General features: G+C 41.3%; 2 protein-coding genes across 3 annotated transcripts in view; one reads left to right on the top strand and one right to left on the bottom strand.

The window, feature by feature from the left end:
- Positions 1 to 243: 243 nt before the first annotated feature.
- radx (RPA1 related single stranded DNA binding protein) lies at positions 244 to 7,410 on the top strand. The gene is made up of 15 exons (XM_008293995.1): positions 244 to 1,107; positions 2,483 to 2,625; positions 2,741 to 2,933; positions 3,279 to 3,387; positions 3,575 to 3,675; positions 3,786 to 3,905; positions 4,069 to 4,164; positions 4,261 to 4,428; positions 4,781 to 4,932; positions 5,014 to 5,138; positions 5,219 to 5,266; positions 5,345 to 5,451; positions 5,527 to 5,763; positions 6,491 to 6,673; positions 6,762 to 7,410. Exons 1-15 carry the CDS (start codon positions 510 to 512, stop codon positions 6,896 to 6,898), a joined length of 2,517 nt encoding a protein of 838 aa, XP_008292217.1. The 5' UTR covers positions 244 to 509; the 3' UTR covers positions 6,899 to 7,410.
- A 1,633-nt stretch (positions 7,411 to 9,043) lies between these two features.
- Positions 9,044 to 24,416, bottom strand: part of npas2 (neuronal PAS domain protein 2) — a 53,973-nt gene continuing 38,600 nt past the window's right edge. The window contains exons 10-22 of one of the 2 annotated variants that reach the window (XM_008293993.1): positions 22,066 to 22,148; positions 21,874 to 21,980; positions 21,603 to 21,750; positions 21,412 to 21,496; positions 21,190 to 21,316; positions 18,118 to 18,215; positions 17,906 to 17,992; positions 17,285 to 17,500; positions 15,578 to 15,787; positions 14,948 to 15,132; positions 14,492 to 14,578; positions 14,179 to 14,389; positions 9,044 to 12,471 (exon numbers count right to left, since the gene is read on the bottom strand). In XM_008293993.1, coding sequence (XP_008292215.1) covers positions 12,244 to 12,471; positions 14,179 to 14,389; positions 14,492 to 14,578; positions 14,948 to 15,132; positions 15,578 to 15,787; positions 17,285 to 17,500; positions 17,906 to 17,992; positions 18,118 to 18,215; positions 21,190 to 21,316; positions 21,412 to 21,496; positions 21,603 to 21,750; positions 21,874 to 21,980; positions 22,066 to 22,148 — 1,872 coding nt within the window. In that variant the 3' untranslated portion in view covers positions 9,044 to 12,243. The remainder of the gene's footprint in view (positions 12,472 to 14,178; positions 14,390 to 14,491; positions 14,579 to 14,947; positions 15,133 to 15,577; positions 15,788 to 17,284; positions 17,501 to 17,905; positions 17,993 to 18,117; positions 18,216 to 21,189; positions 21,317 to 21,411; positions 21,497 to 21,602; positions 21,751 to 21,873; positions 21,981 to 22,065; positions 22,149 to 24,416) is intronic. The other variant, XM_008293994.1, reaches the window with a different exon arrangement.

Genomic DNA, 24,416 nt, shown 5'->3' with positions numbered 1-24,416 from the left:
AACTCGTCGCCTAGATGACGTCAGCAGGTCTGAGCTCAGTTTAGCGCGGATTTTAAAAACTGAAATTTCCAGACTACATTAGCTGAGTAGTTATGGAGTCAGAATTAATAATAACCTCGCCAACATTAAACATACCGATGTAGTGTGTTAAACTTAGTTTATTTTTCTTTGTGTACGTTTCGGTGTTCGATCATAGACTGTGTAGGAAAGAGGCAAATCGTGACGCAATCAAACGGCGCCGCGGTGTTTGTAACGTCAGCCAGCGGTAACTGTAACTTCTCAGTACGGAAGAGTAGCCAATTCTAAAAATAAATATCTTGTGTAGACAACTGCTTGTACAAAGGCAAGTTCTGTATTAATTCAGACACCTCTGGTTTCTCTGAGTCATTTTGAAAGTGTGTAATTTAGGAAATTATTGCAGATACTTGCAGGACAAAGTTAGCCAACAAGCTAACATTAAAAACACTTTGTAACACCGCGACCGTCCGAGAGGACAGCAGCACAATTAAATGTTAATAATGGAGGATAACTCGTCTTGTTCTTCGGTGGCGACTGGTCTTCCTCAAGCGTCTTTCCTCCAGAGGACGTTGGAGCGGTTATCATCCACACAGTGCCTGAAACTCCGAGCTGAGGAGGCGGCTCCCGTCGCTGTCGTGGCTCTTCAGAGGTACCTGTCTGAGCAGACCGAGGGGCAGCAGCTGGACAGCTACAGCTACGACGTGACGGTTACCGACGGAGTCTGGAGAGCCAAATGCTTCGTTCACCCTGCCTTAAATCACCTGGTGCACAGAAACACCCTGCGGACCGGGACCGACATCAGCATCACGCAGTGCTCTTTTGTTTACAACGAGAGGAGACTGGGCCACGGTTACATCTGCATCGAGAAGCTCACATGTGATGCAGAGAGGTCCGCCGTCCTGCCCCGCGTTCACGATGTCAGCTCACTGCCCATGCTGGTCAAACACGGCATGGAGAGGAGCCTGGTGCTGCACAGTGATGTTCCCCTTCAGGTAAACCGCAAACACTACCTGTCTCTGTGGAACAACGACGACCCGGAGGGAGACATCTGGACCTCAGGGTGCCCTCCATCTGAGACAGTCCTGGACGGTGAGATCCTGAGCTTTCTGTCACACATTTATTATTACATGTCATTTACATCACTCACATGCACTTTACTACTTTGGTTTTATGTAAAGTCAGACATGGAGTAGAGAAGACAGATGTGGTGTGTGGCTGCAGCTAACAATTATTTCAATTATTGCTTTGTTGATAAGTTTTCTATTTTTTCTTCTGGGCAAAAACTTTGCAAAATAGTGAGAAATGCCCATCACAGTTTCTCAGGACCCAGAGTAATGTCTTCCAAATGCTTATGTCTTCAAACCATGAGAAGAAAAACACCAATAGATTTATAGTGATATAAAACAGACCAAGAAAATCCTAAGATTTGCAAAGCTGAAAGTGGAGATTGATTGATTGATTGACTGATTGATTAATTGCCTCTTGATGAGAATTGTCCTCTTTAACTAATGTCAAGAGATATCGTCTCAGAATCAGAAATACTTTATTGATCCCTTAGGGGAAATTGCTTTCAGTTGCAGATGCTACCAATCAAAAGTCTTAAAGAAGTAGACAGTAAAAATATACAGTAAAACATAAAGAATTCATATGAAAATAAAATAAAAATCGAACACAAAATAAATATACATTCTGCTGTTTTAAGTGTATATACAATGTAACAATAATAGTACCACCATTTGGATTATTCACATGACTAGCTTGCATATTTAGATAATAATTCTAACTATCCATCCATTATCTATACACCGCTTAATCCTCACTAGGGTCATGGGGGACTGGAGTCTATCCCAGCTGACTTAGGGTGAAAGTAGGGGACACCCTGGACAGGTCACCAGTCTATCACAGGGCTACACTTAGAGACAGACAACCAAACACACTCACATTCACACCTATGGACAATTTAGAATCACCAATTAACCTCAACATGTTTTTGGAGGAAGCCGGAGAACCCGGAGAGAACCCACACTGCACGGGGAGAACATGCGAACTCCACACAGAAAGATCCCGGGTGTCCTCACCGGGATGCGAACCAGCAACCTTCTAGCTGCAAGGCAACGGTGCTAACCACCGAGCCAGTTTGCTAATTCTAACTAATTCAGGATAATTTATGACATAAAAAGTATCCTCTGAGAGAATATGTCATCTTACATTATAAAACCAAGATGATATTCATGTACTTTATTTCCATATGAATGCTTGAATACTTTACTTAAATGTACATGGTAGGAGCAGCTGTTGACAAAAATATACTCACTGAAATGGAGTCTCTATTCATTCCAGCTAATGCCTCTCAGTCATAAAAAATACATTTATAATAATATTTTTTTGCTCTACTAAATTGCACTGAAAATCCTGGTGATAAGATTAATGCAATGTTGTTTTTTGTTGTTGTTTTTCCCAACAGTGTCCAAGGTTTCTCTTCTGTCTAGTCTGGACTCCTCCTTAAGAAACACATGGAAACCGCTCCCTCTCCTGGTGAAAATAATACACAAATCCAGATTGAGGTATTATGGAAAGTTCGGGCTCAAGATTGACTACCCCTACCAGGTGAGTGAGAACCTAACAGAGATTTTGTGCATTATGATAAATCATGTGCTTTGTTCCTTTTAAATGAATAAATAGACAATAAAGTATAGCTTACATGTTTTTGTCTTCATGTCAGGTATACTTTGAGGTTGCTGACCAGAGCGGCACCATGTCCCTTGTGCTGTGGAACGAACTTTGTCCTGAGTTTTACCAGAGACTGAATGTCGGCACAGTGCTGTACCTCCAAAACTACACCCTGAAGCAGAGTTATTCAAACCGATCACGGCCGCAAATGGACCATCACAGAATGAAGACCTTCACCTCTGTAGGTGTGTACTTAACTACTGATCACAGTCTTGAATTTTAAATTTTAGAATTATCATTTTGTGTGAAACCTGGATGGCATCCTTATCACACACTGCTTCATATTCAAATTAGAAAGAATGTATTCTAGCATTTATTTTTTTATTCTGCAAGATTACACCAACAGGGTATTTAGAGGCTTAAATATAGAACACAAAAGTGAAAATCCTGCTTTGAAAAGTCATTCATAACAGCTTTGTTTACGTTTGTCATCTTTTCCACTGATTTATTTTTGCTATACCCAGAGGGGCTCGTGAACTAACCGCAGAGCTTACACTCTGTCACGCTGTCTGAATATATGTTTTCCCAAGAAATCTGCCTGAACCCTCGTAATCCAGCTTCAGTCATCACTGTGGTCTCACCAAAAAGTGTCTTGCCTCAGTGGGGCCTGCCTGAGGTTTCCTACCAGTTTACCACAAGGTGATAAATCGTTTAAGTCCTCCGCAGTCTTACATTTGTCTGTTTTTTATCTTGTGCCTGAGGCTATGCTATATATTTACTTCACTGTTTTGGTCTATACAAATATGAAATTGTGGTTAATACTTGTGCTTGCTGCTGTCTCATGTATTAGAATAATTTACATTTTGTTGTGCTATGATTCTTCCAGGTCCGAGTTGGAGAAACTGGCCAATAATTCTGCGTGTGATGTAATCTGTTTGGTAACATTTGTCGGCCGTGTTGAAAGAGTCAAGAGTAAAGGAAACAAGGGTAGGATGTGTTCATGTTTATCCCAGAGGAACTTTATTTTTATTTTTAAATGTAAGAAAGGCTACTAAATTTAGATTTTTGTTTGGTGATTGACTATTTTCACCTCTAAGGTCCAGAAAAATACTGGACGTATCGCTGGGTCCACGCAGTGGATGGAACATCTGATCAACCCTTTATTCTGGAGCTTTTTTCCTCTTCTCAAGCAGAAGTCTTCAGTCGTATTTGTCCAAGTAAGTCAGCTGGATCAGCTCGTACCCGATTCTTCTGCTGCCACGCTAGTAAACATGTTAAACATCAATATTCTATTCTATTCTATTCTATTCTATTCTATTCTATTCTATTCTATTCTATGTTACTTTTCTCTATTTTTATTTATGCTCGTCTCTTCCACAGTGACCTACCTGGTTTGCACTCAGATGAGGGTTTGTCAGGTGGAAGGCTCGTTGCCGTACCTTACAAGCAGCTGTGAGACCGAGACGTTTATCACAGGTTAGCGCAGCTGTAACAAGAAGTACCCGATGATACGTGCTGACGGGTTTGGTTACTGCATGTGGAGCTGACTCGCGTATTATGTGTCCACAACAGGATACCACAAAGGTCAACCATATGTGAATGACCCCCGAGTGAAGAGCTTCATCCAGTGGACCAAGACTCTGAAGGACAACGTTGTCCTGCAGAAGACTGCTGTTGGTGGCCATTACTGCTACCCTCGGCCTCCCCAGATATTTACACAGTCGATGGCAGATGCATCAGGTGAAGGGAAAAAACAGAATGATTCAGTATATTTTTACATACTTTGTCTGTCTGGCCCTCTGTGCTACAGTTTCATTTCAGAATGCATTTATTAGATTCAGAAAAAATGTTGAGCTTTGTTTTTTTTGTAATTTAATGGCATGAAATGATCTGCTTCAGTACTGAACTGTAATGAGATGCAGTCGGCTCTGTTGTGGGCAGCAGGAATCAAATAATATCTGTCAGCTGAATTCTGTAGTCATCCCACATGCGTAGAATCAGTGTAGATCATCTGGACTGTACATTGTCTTTGTAATTTTACTTCATTCTCCAGGTAGACCCTCACTTTAAAACCTTTATCGTCTTTTTTCAGCTCAAGTTCCGCTGGTTTCTGCGGCTGACCTGAAGCGGGAGCTGGAGACCCTGCAGTACAGAGAACATAAGAAACTTGCAATTCAAGGACAGATCATAGCCGTTCAGTACATGAAAAACCCAAAGACCACTGAGTCACTAAGGACAGAAGAGGTAAAAGACATTATTTTAAAGAGCCTTTCCAAGAGTGGGCACCATTTAAAACGTAAAATCAAGTCAGGTCGTCCTCTGCAGGTTTCCACTGATGCGTGTGAACAAGCTGTACCTGACCCACACAATCATCCCGTAACGGACAGTTTAACATCGTCCTCTCCTGACAAAAGCTCAGCAAGCAGCAGGAAAAGAAGAATTCAGATGAGGTATGGTTTGTGAGCTGAATATAAAACCAGTAATTGTACTTTGGAGGCAGATAAGTCGATAAAAGTAAGGTGTTTTTCAGGAAAGCCGCACAATCCTCCCTGGATCATGGTGGTGCTCCAACTAAAAGGTAGTTAATATTCATAAGGTAGCGTTCGTTAGTGAAACATTTCAACCTTTCTGAGCTCATTTGTCTCTGCCCCTACAGAAGGGTTCGACATAAAAACACTGAGGAAGAAAAAGAGCAGGAGGAAGATGAGAGCGACTCTGAAGAGGTTCAACATGTGGACCAGGATTTACAGAATCAAAGTCAAGGTGAGTTACTGAAGCTTCACCTGCACTACAGTGTAACACTGTTGTCCTGATACACTCCTGTTTGTCCCCCACCAGACTCTCATGTGTTATCTTGGGAAAGCAGCAGCTGGCCGAAGCAACAAGAAGACGTGTGTGAACATCTGAGTCAAGGTGGTCTGTACCAGGACAGCGTTTCTCAAAGGTTCACGTTTGATGAGAAGAACGTCCTCCTGCGGTGGAGTAACCTGCAGCCAACACGCTGGACACCAGAACAAACCGCTGACACCATCCCTCCTGCACTTTGTCCAGGATACTACCAAGTAACAATATTAGGTAAAGCAGCATTACTCTGAACGGTGATGCACAAGAAAACACTTGACTTAGAAACGTAGTCATTCCAGCCTCCTTTGTTTGTGGACCTTGAGTCAGAATGTCCTATTTTTTCCTGCATAATATCTTATTCAGAGAAATTAGGCCACAACTTTCCATTTCCTATGAGGAGGCGGTTCAGCCAGACAAAAGAATTCTGCCTCATTCATTTAGTCCTGAATAATCGTAGCTAACGGACGTTTGTTTGTGTTACATTACCTTTACGTCATCAATGAGTCATGCTGAGGTGGAGACCTGCTGTCAGAAGACAAAGACACACAGTCAGAAGTCCTAATCCCTGTTAGAAAACACTAGAATTCATATGACGATCATCTGGGTGGATCTGCTCCTTTAAATATTTGTTTTATGACTTCTGTTCCATTTCCAACAAGTCTTGTCATAGACGTCAATACAATTAGACTTCATGTTGCAAACTGTCGCCCCCTGCTGGCCACTAGGAAAAATGCAGGTTGATGTTTGTCTTATTTTTCAGACCTGAGAGTCAGACCTGGTGTCTTTGAACAGCAGCTTTTACCATCACAACACTAGTGATGCCACATGTCTGCCATCAGTTAGGGCTGAAAACCAGCCATTAAAAATAACCTGTTTTTATGCCAGAATGTTGGATATAGAATAGTGATAAGAGCAGTTTTAAAAATTCCCTGCTCTTCATGTTTAACCTCTCTGACAGGCATTAACAAGCAGATGGCCGTTGATGCTGCGTATTTTCCGGTTGTGAGTTCCGATGATCCCCGTGCTGTTGGCCTTCCTCAGGAGGCACACGGCAACACGATGCTGTCCTGCCTCTCCTCGGGTTTCATCTGCCCTCTGAGAAACACAGCCAGTCACAGTGAAGCACCTCTTCCAGAACCAGGTAGCCATTCAGGAAGCAGTCGCTGACGCACGCTGTTCCTGCAGAGTGTCGTATCATTAACACATCACATTTGATGTCTGTGTTGCAGGGGAGATGTTGGTGACTGCCAGTGAGCTGGAGGACACTCATGTTGTGTGCATCTTGGACCTTTGTCATCTGGGAGGAGATGAGGTGGAAATCCTGATCAGCAAGGTGTACAGAGTGACCGAGGTTTCTCTTGACTAGAAGCTCTTAACCAATCACAGTCCATTAAAAACAGGATGCACTGATGATGCTCACTCGAAACACAGACGGGGGAAATGTTTGTGGTGAAACATCTGCCTGTAGCGAGGCGAGCGCTGTCATCAAAATCAATCATATTCCTGAAAAAAAAAAAAAAACAACTAGCAGGGCTGCATCACTGTGAGATCTGAATTCAGAACTTGAACTTTTCAACATGTAGGTTGGCGGAAATTGTTTCCGAACGGAGAGCAAACGGATCTCCACCGAATTTTACAAAAGGTGTATTGGATTAAAATCACATACTCCTCCTTTAATCATATAATTTGTTTATAATTTTTTTTGTTGTTGTTGTTGTTTGTTTGATAGATGGAGCAAAGGAAAGCTAATGCTCCTGTTTTAGAGTAATCCTCATTTGAGACTTGTAAATCCTCTGATCAGCTGTATATATGTACAATAAATATCACATCATTTGTAAAGAGTATATTTTTTATGATTAAAATTCTGAACTACATAAATCTGCCCCCTTTTTATTTATGTCCCACTTCAACTGTATATTTATTAGGAAAATCAGGAGTTGCTCGGGCTACAAATAAAGTCTACGAATTTGTAATTCAGTATTATTTATGTGCTGCTATCAAACCTTTTGTCTCCATGTCCAGTGGCCTGAATTTTTCTCACACAGAAAATGAAAATGTATTTTCTTTTTTGCACTAAAAAAAAAAAAAAGCCAAGAAACATTGCCGTTAATGAATACCTAAGTAAAAAGCTTGCTCAGAATAACCATCCATATGTTTAAAAAGATTTATTTTCAAATATTTCACAATATCCAGGTTGATTTATAAATAATTCAATATATCATAATTAATATCAAGATATTTTAGAATGTAAACTTAATTTGTTAATTTCTTTTAAAACAATGTTAACAATATTTTTAAAGCTTATTTTGATGGTAAATACAGAAAGAAAACAAGCCATACAAGTGACTGTGCAACACCAACTCGAACGCAAAAAAAAAAAAAGCCTCACCTCCTCTAATAAGACACTTCATTATCTGTTACAAAATTACTTTAATTTTAAAATCATGTAACATACATATGTAATCTATTAGACATATAAAATAAACAACTATGTAGCCTAAACTTTTTTTTTTTGTACATTCTATTATACAATATATTCATTGTTTGTTTCTGCACTGAAACTGCAGAAATGGCTGTATACCAGGTTGGTTTTGTTCATGTCCTGGCAAATCTTACACAGAAAGCATTGATCTGACTGCACACGCTCACTCTTAAGGTGTCAGTCATTATTTTACAAATCAGAAGAAAAAAAAAAATACAAGTTAAATGTGATTAAATTCACATACCTTCAAAAAAAACCAAAAAAAACAGTGACACTCAAAATGAAAAAACCCCATGAAGAAGAAAAGCATTCTGAAGGTTGCATAAAAAATAAAATAAAATAATGAAGGTGCGGCAACGACCGTTTGGGAGAACTCAACTACAAAGAAAAAACAGTACCGACTGAGCGGATGGATTATTTACAACAACTGCAGTGAAGCAATACACACCTAAAAAAAAAACTAGAAATCATCTCACATCCGAAGCAAAATAATTTAGGTGGAGCACAGTGGAATTTAATGAGCAGAATTTCCCTCAACTACCTTTGCAAGGCAAACAACATGAGAACAGTTACTGTGTTTACAGACGTGGACACAAATCTTCTCTGAATGATGCGTTTAGACGGAAAATGATCTCAATGAGGAGTTTTACTAGCACTGCCTCTCTTTCACAAATTTCTAAAGGTTTTTGTTTTTATTATTCAGTAGTTGAATATTATGGATTAACGAAAGGAAAACAAATAGAGTTTCTATGGCACCTCTGAGTCACTAGCGGAGATGAACCATTATGGGCAGTCACTTCACTGTCTCTTTGTGGAAGCATAAAGATGAATAAAGGGAGACTGAGACTTGCTTCAGCCGTCTAAAAGAAAATGTTTGGATGATGATGTACAATTGCACTTTTTCTTGTGACTTCTTTCAGTTTTGGCTGAATTACAGTTTAAAGACTCAGCAGCAGTTACGACACAGCTGTTACCGCACCCTGCTCCAAGGATTCTTCATTTACACATCTCTTTTTTTTTTTTTTTTTCTTTAATCACGGTGATCAAATGACCCTTTGCTCCAGAGTTTCCGTGTTTGGTTATCATGTTTCATGTGGCGTTTGGGACACCCTGCACCACGTTCCCATGCAGATAAAATCCTGCGTAATCATAAGTCTTCAGTGGACACATCTTGCACCTTTTTTTTTAAGAAAAAAAAAGAAAAAAGAAAAAAAAAAAGGTACTGCTGATATCAACAGCTGAAGGAATGTTAGGACATTTTCATTAAAAAAATACTTCCATATAATTTACATGGTACAACGGCTTATTATACACCTCTATATACATCGTACATCTGTCCTGAAACATTTAAAACAGTATAAATTAACATTCTTCTCTTCAAATTGACATTGCACATAGAAAAGTGGAAAACGGCACTGAACGTACATGCTGAAAGTGAAACTGACATTTGTGTCTTGTCGTCCAGAATGAACAGCACCAGTCTCAAACTGCCGCATTGAGCACGACGGGCTGCTTTTTTATAAAGTGTAGCAAAAAAGATCCACAGTGACAGTTTCCACAAACGCTGAGCTGTGAGTGTTTTTCGTGGGGAACAAATTTTAAGCCTAAACTGCGACACGGGCAGTTTCTATACAGTGGACTGCTGCCTCATTGTCATCAACAAAAGATGTCCATATGTTCTTTAGGGCGTTTTCTTCCTGCACATTGTTCAACTGCTAAGCTGGCTTCACCAACACACTCCAATCCTCTTTGTGTAACAACCGTCACCACACTATTATCACAGTGTTGCAACACCGTCTTTAAAGACCCCCTCTGAGGGAAATCAAGGTTTGTTTGTTTCCTTTGTTAGCATGTCCATATGGTGCTTTTCTTTTGTGTATGCTAGAAGACACACTGTGAGCGAAATAAGCCGTCAGCACTGTGGCTCATTTCCACCTTGAAACTGTACAGATGACAATCTCATAAACAAGGATTCAGATTTATGCTTTGCAACAAACCAAAGCAACCTGGAAGCCATCCTGCTAACCTCCAACGTGTAATGGCTGGATTGTGTCACAACTTGTGTAGAGTAGTTCACAGTATCTAACCAGAGTTGTGGGTGAGCTGGTGAGCTCAGGCTGCAGCGAGCAGTGGAGGCGATACCAGCTTAGAGTTACATCTAATCCACTGTAAGGCAGGACTTGACTATTTTTATGAAAGAAAACTTTTTTAATCCACAGAGATGAGTCTGAGTACAGTCGAATCAACTGTCTGGTGTTGGAGTGCGGTTGGTGGAGCTGATTAGCAGTTGCACATATGGCAACAAGATTTCCTTGACCAAAGTAACATTAAAATAGTTTCTCCCAAGAACACGATGAACTCCAAAGATTGTCATAGAAAAAAATCAGCACAGCATGAAAACGACTGCAGCATCTTCAAACAGTGACAAGATCCAGATGTGAGAACAATCAATGTCTGATTTTTTTTGCCGCCATCGCTGCAGTTTTATGCAGTAGAGGCTGCTTTATACTCTCAAGGTAAATTAAATATCGACGAGCGACATTTTTGATTTCAGTAAATATATCGGTCACGGATGGAGAAAAACATTTTTTTTTTTGCTTCTCAAATGTTCAAATAAACAGAAAGACTGACCAGACTAAAGAATAATGCTGTTCATGTAGCAGACAGACAGATAATCAAATCACCAAGCGCACACTTCTGCAGCAGTTTTGTTGTATTGTGGTGCAAAACTACAATTAGCCCCATACAGACGAGCGGGCGGCATGCTGAAGACAGTTGAACCGTGATTGGGCAAGACACAAGGACCAGTGTTGACCTTTCAATGTCTAAATGAACACAAACAAATCAATTCTAACTTGTGTGTATAAAACTAGTTTCTTAATCCCACATATTGTTTCAAATATATATGCAATAAATAAAACATGAAATGATTCCATTAGGGTTTAATAGATAAATGAATCTCATGAATCATTACAAAGTCGGGACTTATTTAGTGGAAAGGTTGCAAAAATCATCCAATATATATTTGTAATATATCCAATACAAATCTAGATGTCTTTTATTCAAATCTGATGAGGAATATAATAAATTATGACCTTATGAAAATAGAACTTTGTATTCCAAATGGACCTGAGCTGGATTTTTAAAGCCGTAATCAGACAAAACCATCGAACCGCACCATGGATGAACCGTGGCTGAAGGCACAATTTTTCCCTCCTCTCCCGGTAGCTGTTTGTCACACGAGGACTCACGCTGCAACAGCTGCTCATCTGAAAGCACAACTTCAGAGCTCTGTCGTCGTTCTCCGTGAGAAGCGGTGGGATAGTCGCAGCACCCCTTTCTTCAGGCCCAGATTGAGGCTTTAAAAATCTAGATAGACCTTCCAAGTAACTGGAGATAATCACCCCAAGTTTACCACTGTTCCATCTAAACTCTTACCGAACCTGATTTTTTGATATGATGGTCATCTCACCAGTGCATGTTTCACAATCAAGCCCCTCTCTAGTGACTCGCCGTGAACATACGCGTAAGTAAATCATTGTCGTGGGGATATAAATGGAGTGATCTGATGTCTGCCAACTGAAGCGATGCAGAGTTCTCATGTACACAAATCCCTTTATGAGATGAACCATTTTCACTGGAAATAAAAACCTGACCAGGGGTGATGATGTTGTGTCACTGGGGGAGGGGTGTCGAGCAGTAGATTGGAAAAGTAATCTCAATATTAAACCGTTATTAGTGGACAAAATAGAACATTAATTCATGGGCAAAAAATAAATATTCTACTTTCAGGTAGGGGGTGGTACCAAAGTGCAAAACAGACACTTATAAGGAAACTCTGTTAGACAAAAACTTCCACATGTAAACATGTAAAAGTGTCTTCTTAAGAGCTTGTTGATAATCCACTTGTTCCAGCAGTTTCACTGGTGGACGACTGAGCGCGGCGCGGCCTGCTGATGAAGGCCCAGCAGCTCAGGCTCTCTTCAGATCCCGCAGGTGACGTCAGCTCAGTGCAGCCTCTGCTCGTGGATCCGCTCTTGGCGACCGACAGGCCGGCTCCTTCTGAACTTCACATCAGAAGTAAGGTCACTACAAGCAATTTTTTCACCTGCAAGCATTTCCACTGCCGAACTTATCGTGAAGTTCGACTTTCAAATGCCACAACGTGCTGCCGCCTGCAGGGCCACGCCACAGAGGCAGATCTCGGCGCTCCAACTGAGTCCACAACGCTACCGATTCAGCATGTTTTGGAAGTCTGAAACGCTGCCAGTCTGGTTTTGGGAATGTTGGTATTGCCTTTGTTGCTGTTGCGGCTGCTGCTGCTGCTGCTGCTGTGCTAGCGGCAGTTGTTGCGATTGCGGCTGCTGCTGAATGTATCCCACAGCGCCTTGCTGCGGGACATTAGTGGCGTGTAAGAAAGCTGGAGTAGATCCACCGTGTACGAGTCCTTGAGTCATCTGTGGACACAAACGAGAATATGAATGTACTCTGGCAACCAGACAGAGCTCCCTTCATTAAGCTTTAGGAAGTGTAGTCCTTGACTGAGATGAATAATAAATAGTGTACGTGAGGGCTTCCTCTGAATATTAAGGTAGACTCTGCAGTAAGTAACCAGGGCTGTAAACACATTACTCTGGCATCATTTCAAAATGGGAGTGAAGGCTGGCTGGAACGGCATCAACATACATAAACCATATTTTTATTGTAAACGATGACAGCAGCTCATCATGTTGCTGTGCTTCAAAGGGATCATATCACAGGTTAAGTCTATATAATATTTAACTTTATCCTCGCTCTGTTGTAATGCAGAAAGAAGGTAACTGTGATGACACAATCTACGCTTTCTCAAAACTTTTATGTCGGTCTTACTAGCCACTAGAAAATAAAGCTCTGTTACAAAAGACATGCAAAATTCACATTTTGATGTATGTGTACTCTTTTTTTTCCATATGAGATCTTTAAAAAAAAAGCTATAAAATAGGTTAAATGCCAGCCAAAAAATCACTCCCACCCAAAAAATATTCAAATTATCATGTTGCAGCCAGATTCCTCTGCCAACTAGTCATGTTGCAGTTTCATGTCCGTCCAGATCTAGTCTGTAGCATCCAAAAGTCCAAACCACTATATATAAAAGATGGACGTAGCCTCCACGTCTGAAAAGTGAAGCTGATGTCGAAGTGCCTGAAACCTGCATTCTTTCTAACAGCCAGCAGGAGGCGACTCCTCTGGATGCAAAAAGAAGTCCGACTGTATAGAAGTCTATGAGAAATAACCCACTTCTCACTTGATTTCCTACCTCAGTAAATATTTTCATAATGACTTTATAGTCTCATTTGTTAGACTCCTTCATTTTGAACATTAAGGTCCCATTTAGAATGAAAAAGATAATAAGTTTCCTTTCCTATATCTATAACTTCCCTGTTCATGACGATTCTACAGGGGGGTTTAATCCTTATGTAGCGTACTCATTTTAATTTAATTAAGACGAAAGACAAACTTGAAAAAAATCCCCTCAAGGCGTTCCTGAGATTTCACGTTCATAAGAATGGAACAAACAGACAGATGATGCCTCCTATCACGGCTGTCGACCCCTTTTCTGACCAACAAACATCTAGAATTTTTGTTCCGTCTGATATGACTCTATGACAATAACAATAAAAAAAGTAGGAAAATAAAAAGTAAGAAATAAAAAGATCACTGGACTCCACGGTGAGATGCTCTGATTAAAGCAAAGCAGCGTTCTCTGGATGTTTCCAAGAATGTTTTGGCCTGTAGAGGGATGTAAGTAATCTGCTTATGAACTGTCATTTACCATCAGACCAACGACACTATTTATCTACAGGAAGTGTTTTTTAACGGCTCCTGACTTGATTAACAAAAAGATTCTCGAGAATATAATTGAGTACAAGAGTTCAAATCGGACCAAAATCATTTCAGGTCACGGCTTGAGTATGAAAGCCGAGGTTTTAGACCCTGTGGAAATTGCACGGCAGCTTGTTGCTGTGGTAACAAGGTATTCAGAGGCAGTAGAATATCTACAATGATCATGCATTTAAAAAAAAAAAGAAAAAAAAAAAGCAAGCCTCAGGCAAATACACTGAGCAGCATTATGCAACAAATTACTGACTAATAACGCTGCATCTTAAACGACATGTGTGCAGCACCTGAAAGAACTGCTGGGGCTGCTGGAGCTGCAGGGAGTGCTGAGAGGCCTGAGGCTGAGCTTGGTACGCCGACTGGGACTGATGCGTCATGAAGCTGTTGTGTGGGATCATTATGGGGGACGTGAAGACCGGAGAGGGCACGAGGACGGCGTTGCAGTTGACCTGTTGCATGGAGAACGAGGGGGCGATGATCTGCTGCTCCAAGGTGTATCTGTACGGACGGCACAAAGAAGAGCTGACATAATCAATATGATATAACAGCACACACAGATAGACATACTGGTACGCGTGCACGTGCTGTCTCGGTGCTCACATGGTTTGGGAGAGGCCCATGTTGCACTGGGAAGGCTGCGAGGTGCTCGTGGGAACCAGCGTCTGCATCGGTTGGTTAAGGAGCATTCTGCAGGAGATAAAACGTGTCAGTGGAAGAAGTCGATGCGTGCAGGAAGAAAAAGTCACAGCAGGACGTCGGAGCATGAAGGGTTCACCTTAACTTTTTTTTTCATCAAAGAGATAAAGGACATCTTTGATCTCAGCAGGTCTTTCTTTTTGAACTTAAACTTTACAGAAACTACTGTGTAACTTTTCCATGTGTAATAAAATAAAATTCAGTAAATCAGAGGGGAAAACTTTATGTCAGAGTGCTGAGAGTGCACGCTAAAAGCAAGCAAAAGACATTTTCCCTGCTACCCGATACACTGTTTGTGTTTCATCACGTCATACTGCCACCTGTGTCTTTGAGTACCGAGAGTCTTTTTCAGTGTCTCACCGTAGTTGTCCATCTTGGCTGAACTGGTTGTCTGTGTGTCTTTGGTTTGCATCATGCTGAGGCCTTGTGTTGGTCTGAGAGAACATCATGGGGTTGCTGTAGAAGGGCATCGTCAGACTCGTGTTCGTCTGTACAGGCAAACTCACCGCCGGCGTCTGCCCACTCCGGGCAACTCTCTGCTGGACCTGCAATCAAATCACAGAAAAGCAAAAGAAGAAGCTGATCAGAGACAGTGACAGCTTCTAAAACACAAGAATTTAACAGTCAAGGTAAAATCTAACCTAATTTACAAATTGAAATATACTCTAAGGGGAGCAGCTGTGTGTTTCTGATCATTAAATCCCATCCATCAGCTGAAACATTCATTGTTGTGACTACAAAGCAAACAAGCATAAAGTGAAAGCAGCAAGAACCAGAATACCAAGCTGCCACATGTTGCTATGATGACTCTCGGGTTCAATAACAGATCGATATTAGCAGCTGAATCCATAACTCGTCTTCTGTTGTGCCGTGAGCACAGTAGGTTCAGAGTTTATTCAACAACATCATTATTTCAATGTTAGAGGACAGTTTTCTAAACGGTTCCGTTCGAACTTTAAATCTGGATTTGTCTCTCACGCTGCTCAGCACCTGCGTTGACGGCGAGCTGTTCTCTCTCAGGAGTGAGTGAGGGGATGAGCTGTGCGACCCGCAGACTGGCGGTTTCGGGTGGCCCGAGAGCTGCCTGATGACCCCCGAGCCCTGGCTCTGCTGGGCCGGCCTGCCCGGGCCCTGCTGCTGAGGCTGCTGCTGATGCTGCGCCTGGCCAAACTCATTGTGGATAGGCTGCTGTAACAACATCTGACACACAGAAACAGAAAACATTAACTAAAAAAATATATTAATTTTACAAAAAAAATCCAGATATGGAATCAAAATCGGCTCCATCGGTCAGATATATGACCACAAAGAAATTTAACTCCAGCTTTTTTCTTTGCTCTCAACGTACTTAAACAAAAACAGACATGTATTTAAATAAGGGCAACAAGTGAAAGAAAGAAAAACAAGTGTTTAATTACGATCTACAGATATGTGTAAAGGATAAGTTTAGGTTTAAAAGTGAACTAAAAGAGATACTGATGATACAGGAATATTCTGTGCCCTAGTATTAATAATAAAAACAGGGTTACTGACACTTTGTTTACATGAGGTAGAAGGTAAACACAGAGCAACAGTGCTGTAATTAAAATATTAATATGTATGTAATGTGCAGTACATGCAGTGATTCAGGTTAGATTTTACTGTTCATCAGAGTGGCAACCTGTGGGAAGAAGCTGTTTTTGTGTCCAGCTGTTTTGGTTCTGTCGCGCCTACAGGAAGGGGAGTTTGTAGGGACCGTTCTGGCTGATTTATTATGTCCTGTACAACATTTTTCTGATCAGCATTTCAAGATGCCAGTAGTCTGCCTGCACTGCTTTAGCTTTATTCATATTTTGGTGAGGTAACACTGATAAGCAAAGAGCATCAATTCAAGTTTATTTCTGATTTTGCACTCTTTTGCCTCCATTGAACAGGTTCAGGGAGTTCACAGGGACAATGAGCATGAGCTCCCTGCAGCATTCCACAGAAAACAGATGTTTACATGAATCATTTTGAACATTTGTTTTCACGTCAGACTGAAACTAAACACAGAAATTAGTCACCAAGGACAGGCATCCCTAATGCAGTTAGCACGAAGTCTGAAAACAAACATTCACAAATGATTCATGTAAAAAGAGTCGACTTTCTTTGGAAAGCTGCAGGGAGCTCACGCTAATTACCGTTCACAAGCTGTTTTGTGCGAATCCTCCTTCAGTCGAACAGCCAGAATTCTCCTTAAACTGGTGACATGTGGGAAGACAGTGCGTATTTGTGTTTGTAATCAAAGCTCATCTGGTGTCGCCATCACACCCAGGAGGCAGTGACATGAAACGAAGAGACAACTTGTCTGTCTCACATGAACCCTTCGACACCCCCAGACTCTCCCTGCTTGTTATGTGGGTCATGTAGGAGCGAGTGCTGGCCTCTAGGTGGCGCCCTTCCACCACCACTACTACTGCAGGGATTAGATGATGCAAGTTTAAAACATGATATTGACTTTTCCTAACAGCTGCTATGTACGAGCTGAATAATTAATAAATATCTAACTTGAAGATGGCAGCTACCACTTTTTTTTAAAGAAATCCTGTTTTCTCCTAACAACACTCAGTGTCCTTCGTCTTCACAAACAGAAAGGTCCAAGTGTTATGGATGCGACTTAATTACTTTGGACTGAAGAAACTGAAGCAGTGTCTTTGTCTTTCACTGTGGGAATCCTACCTGTAGATTTGCGAGCTGAAGCTTCTCCTTTATGTCGTGCAGCTCCTGCTGCTGCGTCTTAATGTCAGCTTGCAGGATGCGCGTCCTCTCCTCCAGCTGCTCCTTCAGCTGGTTCATTACACCGAGCTGAGGCTGCTGCAGCTGATACATGGAGGAGGACGACGACTGCTGCTGCTGCTGCTGCTGCTGCTGCTGCTGCTGCTGCGATTGCTGTTGCTGAAAAGAGAGCAGTCGGGAAGAGACATGAGCAAAACCTCTTTCGGTCCTCATTGTGTTCAGAATAGCTCGTAAATGTGGCTACAATCAGGTAGCATGAGTCATGTAATGCCTGCGATGATGAAAGCACAGAAATCTTCCCTCTTTTCAAAAATGATACACGACTGATTTCTTGAATATGTAGACAGCTCAGACAAAAAAAAAAAAAAAGATGTAATCGTGACACTTCATTTCTTTCTTTTAACTGTCTTTCACACTTAGAATGTCATAACCGCGCCGAGAGGCACTGTACACAGGCAGCGGATGAAATAAACACACACGGCGACAACAGTCATAACAGTAAGATATTGTACACAAACAGGAGAGAGGAAGGCAACAGGCAGGAGAGGAAGTCTAAACACTAACCATTGCGGAGTGCTTGCTGCAGGTAGGAGAAAGGGGGAGGCTCATTTGAGGAACAAGGTCAAAGGAATTTTGTCTTTGTGCCAAATTCTACAGGGGATAAAAAAAAAACAGGGAAAGGTTGAACAATTAAGCACAACCAGCGACATGATCATCTTGTTTCTTATTTTATCTCCAGAGACAGAGTGTCGCACATAGACATTGCATAAACTGACCTTTGAACTGCTCGGTTGGAGTCTGACGGACGTCTTCTCGGGCCCAATGGAAGCAGACTGCCATGACGGTGTGCAGGCATCGGTGTAGGAGTTAGCTGCTGCAAAGAGACACAACAACGCTAAACACACTGGAGGAAAACACACTCAGGATATGTTCATTATCACTGGTATTCTCTGTGAACTGATAATGACAACAAAGGTGAATAAATTGTCTTGATGCTCTACTCATCACAGTGGGATTCAGTTTCTTGTCAAATACTGTAACTCTAAGTGTGCCGCTCACTCATTTGCCTACCAGCAATTACCAATCATGGTGTAACAAGGTAATGATGACAATGACGTTATAGGTGTTCTACAAGGTGTCCAAACTTTTGCATTTTATTTCAGTTTATGTGTGTAAGCGAATTTATGTTTCTACAAAAGGCTCATTGCTATTGCATTTGCTGCACATATAAAACATAAACCTGTTTTCCACTGCAGGAACTTTGAGGCCATTTAAGGGCGACTCGAACCTGAGGGCAAGTTCTGAACCCTGAACAACCTCCTGAACTGTGTGTGTGGGTCTAAAAATATACCATTTATTAGAACCAGAAACTGTAAAAACAAAAAGAACCATTGTCCTTAAACTACTCATCTGTAAATTAAGAACTCAAACCACCAGATTGAGGGACAGCTTTTTCCCCACAGCTGTAAACTCTGTAAAACCTCATGGACACTCAGGTTAAAAAGCTTGAGACCACATGGACGTGACACTGCACCTTGCACTGCTGCACTTTAATCAGCATATATGTTCTTACTTTTAATCTATTTTTATTTATTTATTTGTTGTTAATGCACTGTATGTTTTACTGTCCACGTCTTTTAATGTTGACTTTTAAGCCGGTATTACCAACAAACTTTCGATATGTGACTGGTGAGACCTATTTGCATAATGACAATAAAGAGTCTTGACTTGACTTGAGGAGGGAGACTTGACCTCATCTGAACTTAAAATCTTTATATTTCATCAATATTTCACATCCTGTTCAAAAATTTGCCAAAAATAAATCTGTAAAAAACCAAAGATTCTGTGCTCCTCCAACAGAAAAGTCATCAGTGTCTCTGTGATCAACACCACAAAAAGTCAGCGACCTTTGGGCTGAACTGCAGGCTGTTTTTACACAGAACAGGAAGTAGACGAGTATGGACACAAATAAATCATTTAAGTAGTAATATGTCTATAATATGTAGTGACCTTTTTTTTCTGTTGTCAGTAAAACCTGTGGTTTGTGTTGAACACGCTGATTTCTCAATTTGTGTAAAACGAATAATCGAAGAACTTCAGCTTTACCTTTTTTCTTTTTTAAGATTTATGGCACTATAATTTTGACACCCTGCACAAAGGACAATTGTGAGTTCTCTCTGCTTCTAGCTGTGGTTGTGCTGTTTCCATAGAGATGCAGGACTTTAAACTGCAGTGAAATGAAATGAAATGTAAGTGAGTAAAAATGTGACAGGAACAAAAAAAAATACCTCGAAACTGTTTAAGGTTTAGAGGGTTAAAGTCAGAAGTCAGAGGGACAACAAGTGCCATTTTTTCTGTCTTCACTATGCAGTGGGAAGCTGCCTTTTCTTTCTTTCTTTTTTTTTTAAACTTCCTTTCACGTACAAAACATTTTAAAATAACTATCAAAATCACTGCAGCACAACCAGATAATCTCTTTTGTGCTCCTCGTCCCTTTTCCTTGTTAATACTCGGTGCCTACACTACCCACAATGCAACTCAGGGGGGACAATGTGGTCCAACCTCCAGGTGTGTTATGCTTCTCGCTTCCAAATGAAGCCCTGAGACATGGGCCTCCAACCTGAGTCGAGTCGCTGAGATGAGCAACGTGGCACTTTCTAACTCGGCTCCCCTCGATTTTATTTTTCATTTTTGAAAGTTGCAGCCTTCAGACCCAGCTGATGTCACGTAGCATCACTTCATCACAGTCCCACTGGAGCCACAAAAGGCTTTAAACAACTTCCACATAAAAGCAGCACTTCCCAAAACCCGACGTTGATACGCTGAGTTCCACTTGAAATCGGACTCAACATAAACACAAACAGCCTCTGCTCTTTAAAAGGGAGCTTTTTTTTCTCTATTTCTTAACTGCAGCCTTTCTTAGAGAAAACTGAAACAACTTATGAAATGCATTTCTATTTTTTCTTCTTTCTTTTTCGGTTGTATAACAATACTGCTGATTCACAAGCCCTCGATTGCCACCTCATTCTGCCACTGACTTAAACCTACAAACTGTGATGCTTTCAGTGAATGATTTTTTTTTTTTTTTCATTGTTGGCAACATAATAGGAAGAAGCAAAGAAAATCATCCACACTCTATATTTTTTTTCTTGAAGATTATTCTTTATGGCATTGTATTGAGATGGGAGCAGCGATGGCAGGAATTAGGGAGTGACTTGCAAGTAAAAAACTCACTGCTAACGACATTTGCACCCGTTTCGTACACACCCTGAACACTGTACAGGCAGGTCGCCCCTTGACCTAATTTTTTTTGCAGTTTCATTCATATAGTGTACATATGTGTGGGCTACAGGAAGATTGCAGCGCAAGGTTTACTTTTCATAAACGGCAATGAATCTACCACTGCTGCTGTATTCCTTATAAATATGCAGATGGAGGTGAACCGTTTTAGTACACTGGTTGGTGGGTGGAAGACCAGCGAAGTCAGAGAGAACGGGGGCACGCTAAAGTAAGCCTTGGAAACCTTTCATCACGGATGCGTCATCAGCACATATATTAAAGTAGGCGCTGTGATGACGTCTGGTCTGCTCATTTGCAGCAGTTTTCACCAGTGAAATTCTTCTCAGATTACATAACAAAGGATCAACTGTGGGATTTTCTCAGAAATTTAAAAAGGAAAAAAAAAAAAAAGGATGACCTAAGATTTCCATTAAATTTGTGAGTTCACCCTAGCAACAGAGCAATAAGTTAAATAACCGAACCTCCACCCGTAACAGGAGCTCGGATTTCTGTCCATAATGACCTGCTGTCGAGTGAGCTAGCACTTTTGGGAGCAGAGGATGACTCACATGCAGAGTCTGACAGCGCTGTGTGGGAGGACTTCCGGGAGCTGTGGGAGGACACCGAACGTGCACCGCTGTTTCTGTCCCGCGGAGCGTCCAGTGTGGAGCAGATGTCCAAGTACAGCTCCTGAGCCTGGAACACAGAGCCACGTTCAGCACAGAGGGTCAGATTTGAAGATGACCTGCAGTACCGACCTCGTTGCTCGCTGTAGGTCGTGGGGCTCTTACCTTCACAGAGGACGGAGCTATCTCAGGCGGAGAAAGCTCTTCGAGACCTAACGCTCTCCTCCTTTCGGCTCGCACCTCGGCATAACTGAACGACAACAGAGAGTCATGTTAATCCAAAAACAGCGCCTCTTTTTAAGCCAAGACAACCACATGCACATCATTAATCCAGGACGGTGAGGGTGTGCGCTCACCTGACGACAGTGTGTGTACAGACGATGAACTCAGGTTTGGAGTTCCACTGGTGGTAAGTAATGTAGTAGTGAGTCTGCAACCAAATCCACTGCTGGCCTTTGGTCAGGAAGCGATAATAGCAGGATTTACCCTTTCCAAACTGCATTACTGTGGAGGAGGGGAAAAAAGAAACCACATATCAGCGTTGACGTATTTCTGTGCAGTTTTCCCGTTTATCTGAGATAGATTCCTGGATCTGGTAAGAAAGGCAGTAACAGACGAGTGACTTACATTGCTTGTGACACTGGGCGATGAGCTCCAAGTCATCCACATGATAGTAATCATAGCCAGAAGTTCCAAGAACCTCAAAGGGTAAATAGCCAATGATGGGTGAAGCCCTGAAACACAGAAGACAAACATGTAAGAGATACTTTGTTTTCTTGCTCAAGATCTGCTCTGATGATGAGGGCGAAGGTACTTTACCTGTGATCTAAAAACAGGAACTTCCACTCAAGGCTGTGTCTGGAAGTGAATTCATCACAAGGATCGTCCACGTTACACAAATCCTGAACAGAAGCAAAGACACAGAAAGTCTGCGTTAAGATTTTAAAGGCAAAATACAAGCTGAACAGTTGAACTTTAGGGACACATTATTCCTCAGTTACTTGTTTTCAAATCATTAACTTGGTACACAGACAAACTGTCTCACATATACAGTAACAGCAGATCTTACTGCAGAGTCGTTATAATGCTCCCACTGTGAAACAGATCACAAAATGTTCAGTACACTGTTCTTGCACAGTGGTTCTCAAAGTGAGGGTCGGGACACCACGGACGGCCGCGAGACTCCGAGGTGAAGGTTGTTGGATGAATTCCAGAAATCAAATCAAATTGAAAAATGATTAGAAAAACTGTATTTTATGAAGAATGTGTGTGAACCTCTGAACCTCCAGTTTGTTTGTTTTGCTCCTGTCACCGGTTCATTCGCTGCAACATAAAGTCCTGCTCCTCTGAGAAAACCACATAACTGTGGCTGGGAGTACAGGGAACTAAAAAAAAAAAGAAGTCTTTGGGGCAGAATAACTAATTTATAATCCCATATGTCAGAAAAAATAAAAATCAAGAGTTGAATTTCTGAGTTAAAAAAAAAAAAAAACCTATACTCAACATGTACAACTTTTTTCTAAGTGTCCACAGGTGTTACTAGTACTGAGAGGAAGAAAATCTCTACACGTTCTATAGATATTTTACTACACAGGCTTTTGTCTCTGTACTCGTCAGCCTACAGTTCAGCCGAAAAGTCCTTGAATGTTTTTGATGTGATTGTTCGTCGCAGCTGAGTAACTCATGGCTTCTTCACTCCATCAAGAAGTACAGAAATAGTTATTTTTCATAGAATATAGTCGGGAAAAGAGACTCTTTTTGACAATTTTTTAAAATGAGGTATGTAAAATGTAGAGATTTTGATGAGAAGCTTAGATGTGGTTAAGTTTCCCAACTGAGCTGCACATAACAGGTGAGTAGTTCAAGGACTGTTCAAAATCTGACTATTAATTTTGTTTTCACAGTTTCTGCCTTTGACATAAAGTCTAATTACTGTGATTTATTTTTACAGAAAACATGCCTTTCAATCCCAGGGGCAGGTTTTTGGGTTCAGAGGGTTAAACGCTGTTTGTTAAACACACACCAACATCACCTACATACTGTGTGTTTACTCAGTCCCACAGTTTAAACAGCTGTATTCTGCTACGAGACAATATTAAATGACTACAAAGTAATATTATGGCTGCTTTGCTGTCGTGTTCTTTTGTGCTGTCCTCATGTCTGTGTTTGGACAGGCCTATCAGTGTGTCTACATGCTAACATTTGAATGTTTCAACCACTGCAAGTCTCCGGCATTGTTAATGTAGGGATCCAGTGGCTGACACGCCTGGTCTTGAAAAAAAGAAAAAAACATTTGAAAATTGTGCCTGACAATATTGTTCCCACAAATCATATTTGTATTTGCATGTTGTGAATATTTCCTGCAAGCTGAACCTTGAACACTGGAAGTTTGTTGTGAACAAAAGCATGTGTCAACTGAAAATTAGTCTGTGGGAGGAACTGTGAAAATTACGCTTTGAGTAGAGTTCAAGAGAAACGGATAAAAGCAAAGTATTTGAAAAGGATTCTCCTTGAGTCTGAGAATCTGACGGGAAAAAAAACGGCTGCATGTCATTTGGTTCAGAAGTTATTGTTACAGTCATTCCATCTGGCAAATCAGCGTAATCAGTGTCTTTTACATTCTGGAGTAAGCAGTGAGGGAGAGTTGAAGCCCGTCCAATACATCTGGTTCTTCTGAACGAACAGGATTTCGATGGCTCTGGTCCACGCTATACATAACATTATTTGCACTCTCATGCAAAGGGGAGTTAATCCGGCCGGGGCCATTACTTAATGTGAGCCCTTTTATAACCATCCTTTAATGTTTGGGAAGGGCAGAGGTAAGTATTAAATTGTTATTGTGATCTGAGTTGATCTCAGAAAGGTTACAGGAGTATGACTGTGACTTTAATGTACTTCTGCAACTTGACAAATGTCCAGGCTTCAACTCATGGAGCGCCTTTGGGTTCAGATGGGAATGATGTAATCGGTGGAAAGGTACGAAATGTGCCACACTGGACCCGTGTGCCACAAGACATTTTCAGTGACTGCGTAACAAGATGGAGTCGGTATGGACTGCATAGTGTCCTCCCTCTTGTGCTCGGCTTGCTGTTGCCCTGCAGACTGCTTTTCTTTGGGAGGAATGGCGGCAGACATATGCAAAACAAAGGCATTAGTTTAAAGATCCGAGC

Source organism: Stegastes partitus, unplaced genomic scaffold (assembly GCF_000690725.1).
Source record: "Stegastes partitus isolate 25-593 unplaced genomic scaffold, Stegastes_partitus-1.0.2 Scaffold928, whole genome shotgun sequence".
In the NCBI taxonomy this organism is placed as follows: domain Eukaryota; kingdom Metazoa; phylum Chordata; class Actinopteri; family Pomacentridae; genus Stegastes; species Stegastes partitus.
The sequence above is the reverse complement of the archived record's forward strand: the minus strand, read 5'-3'. Positions and strand labels throughout refer to the sequence as shown.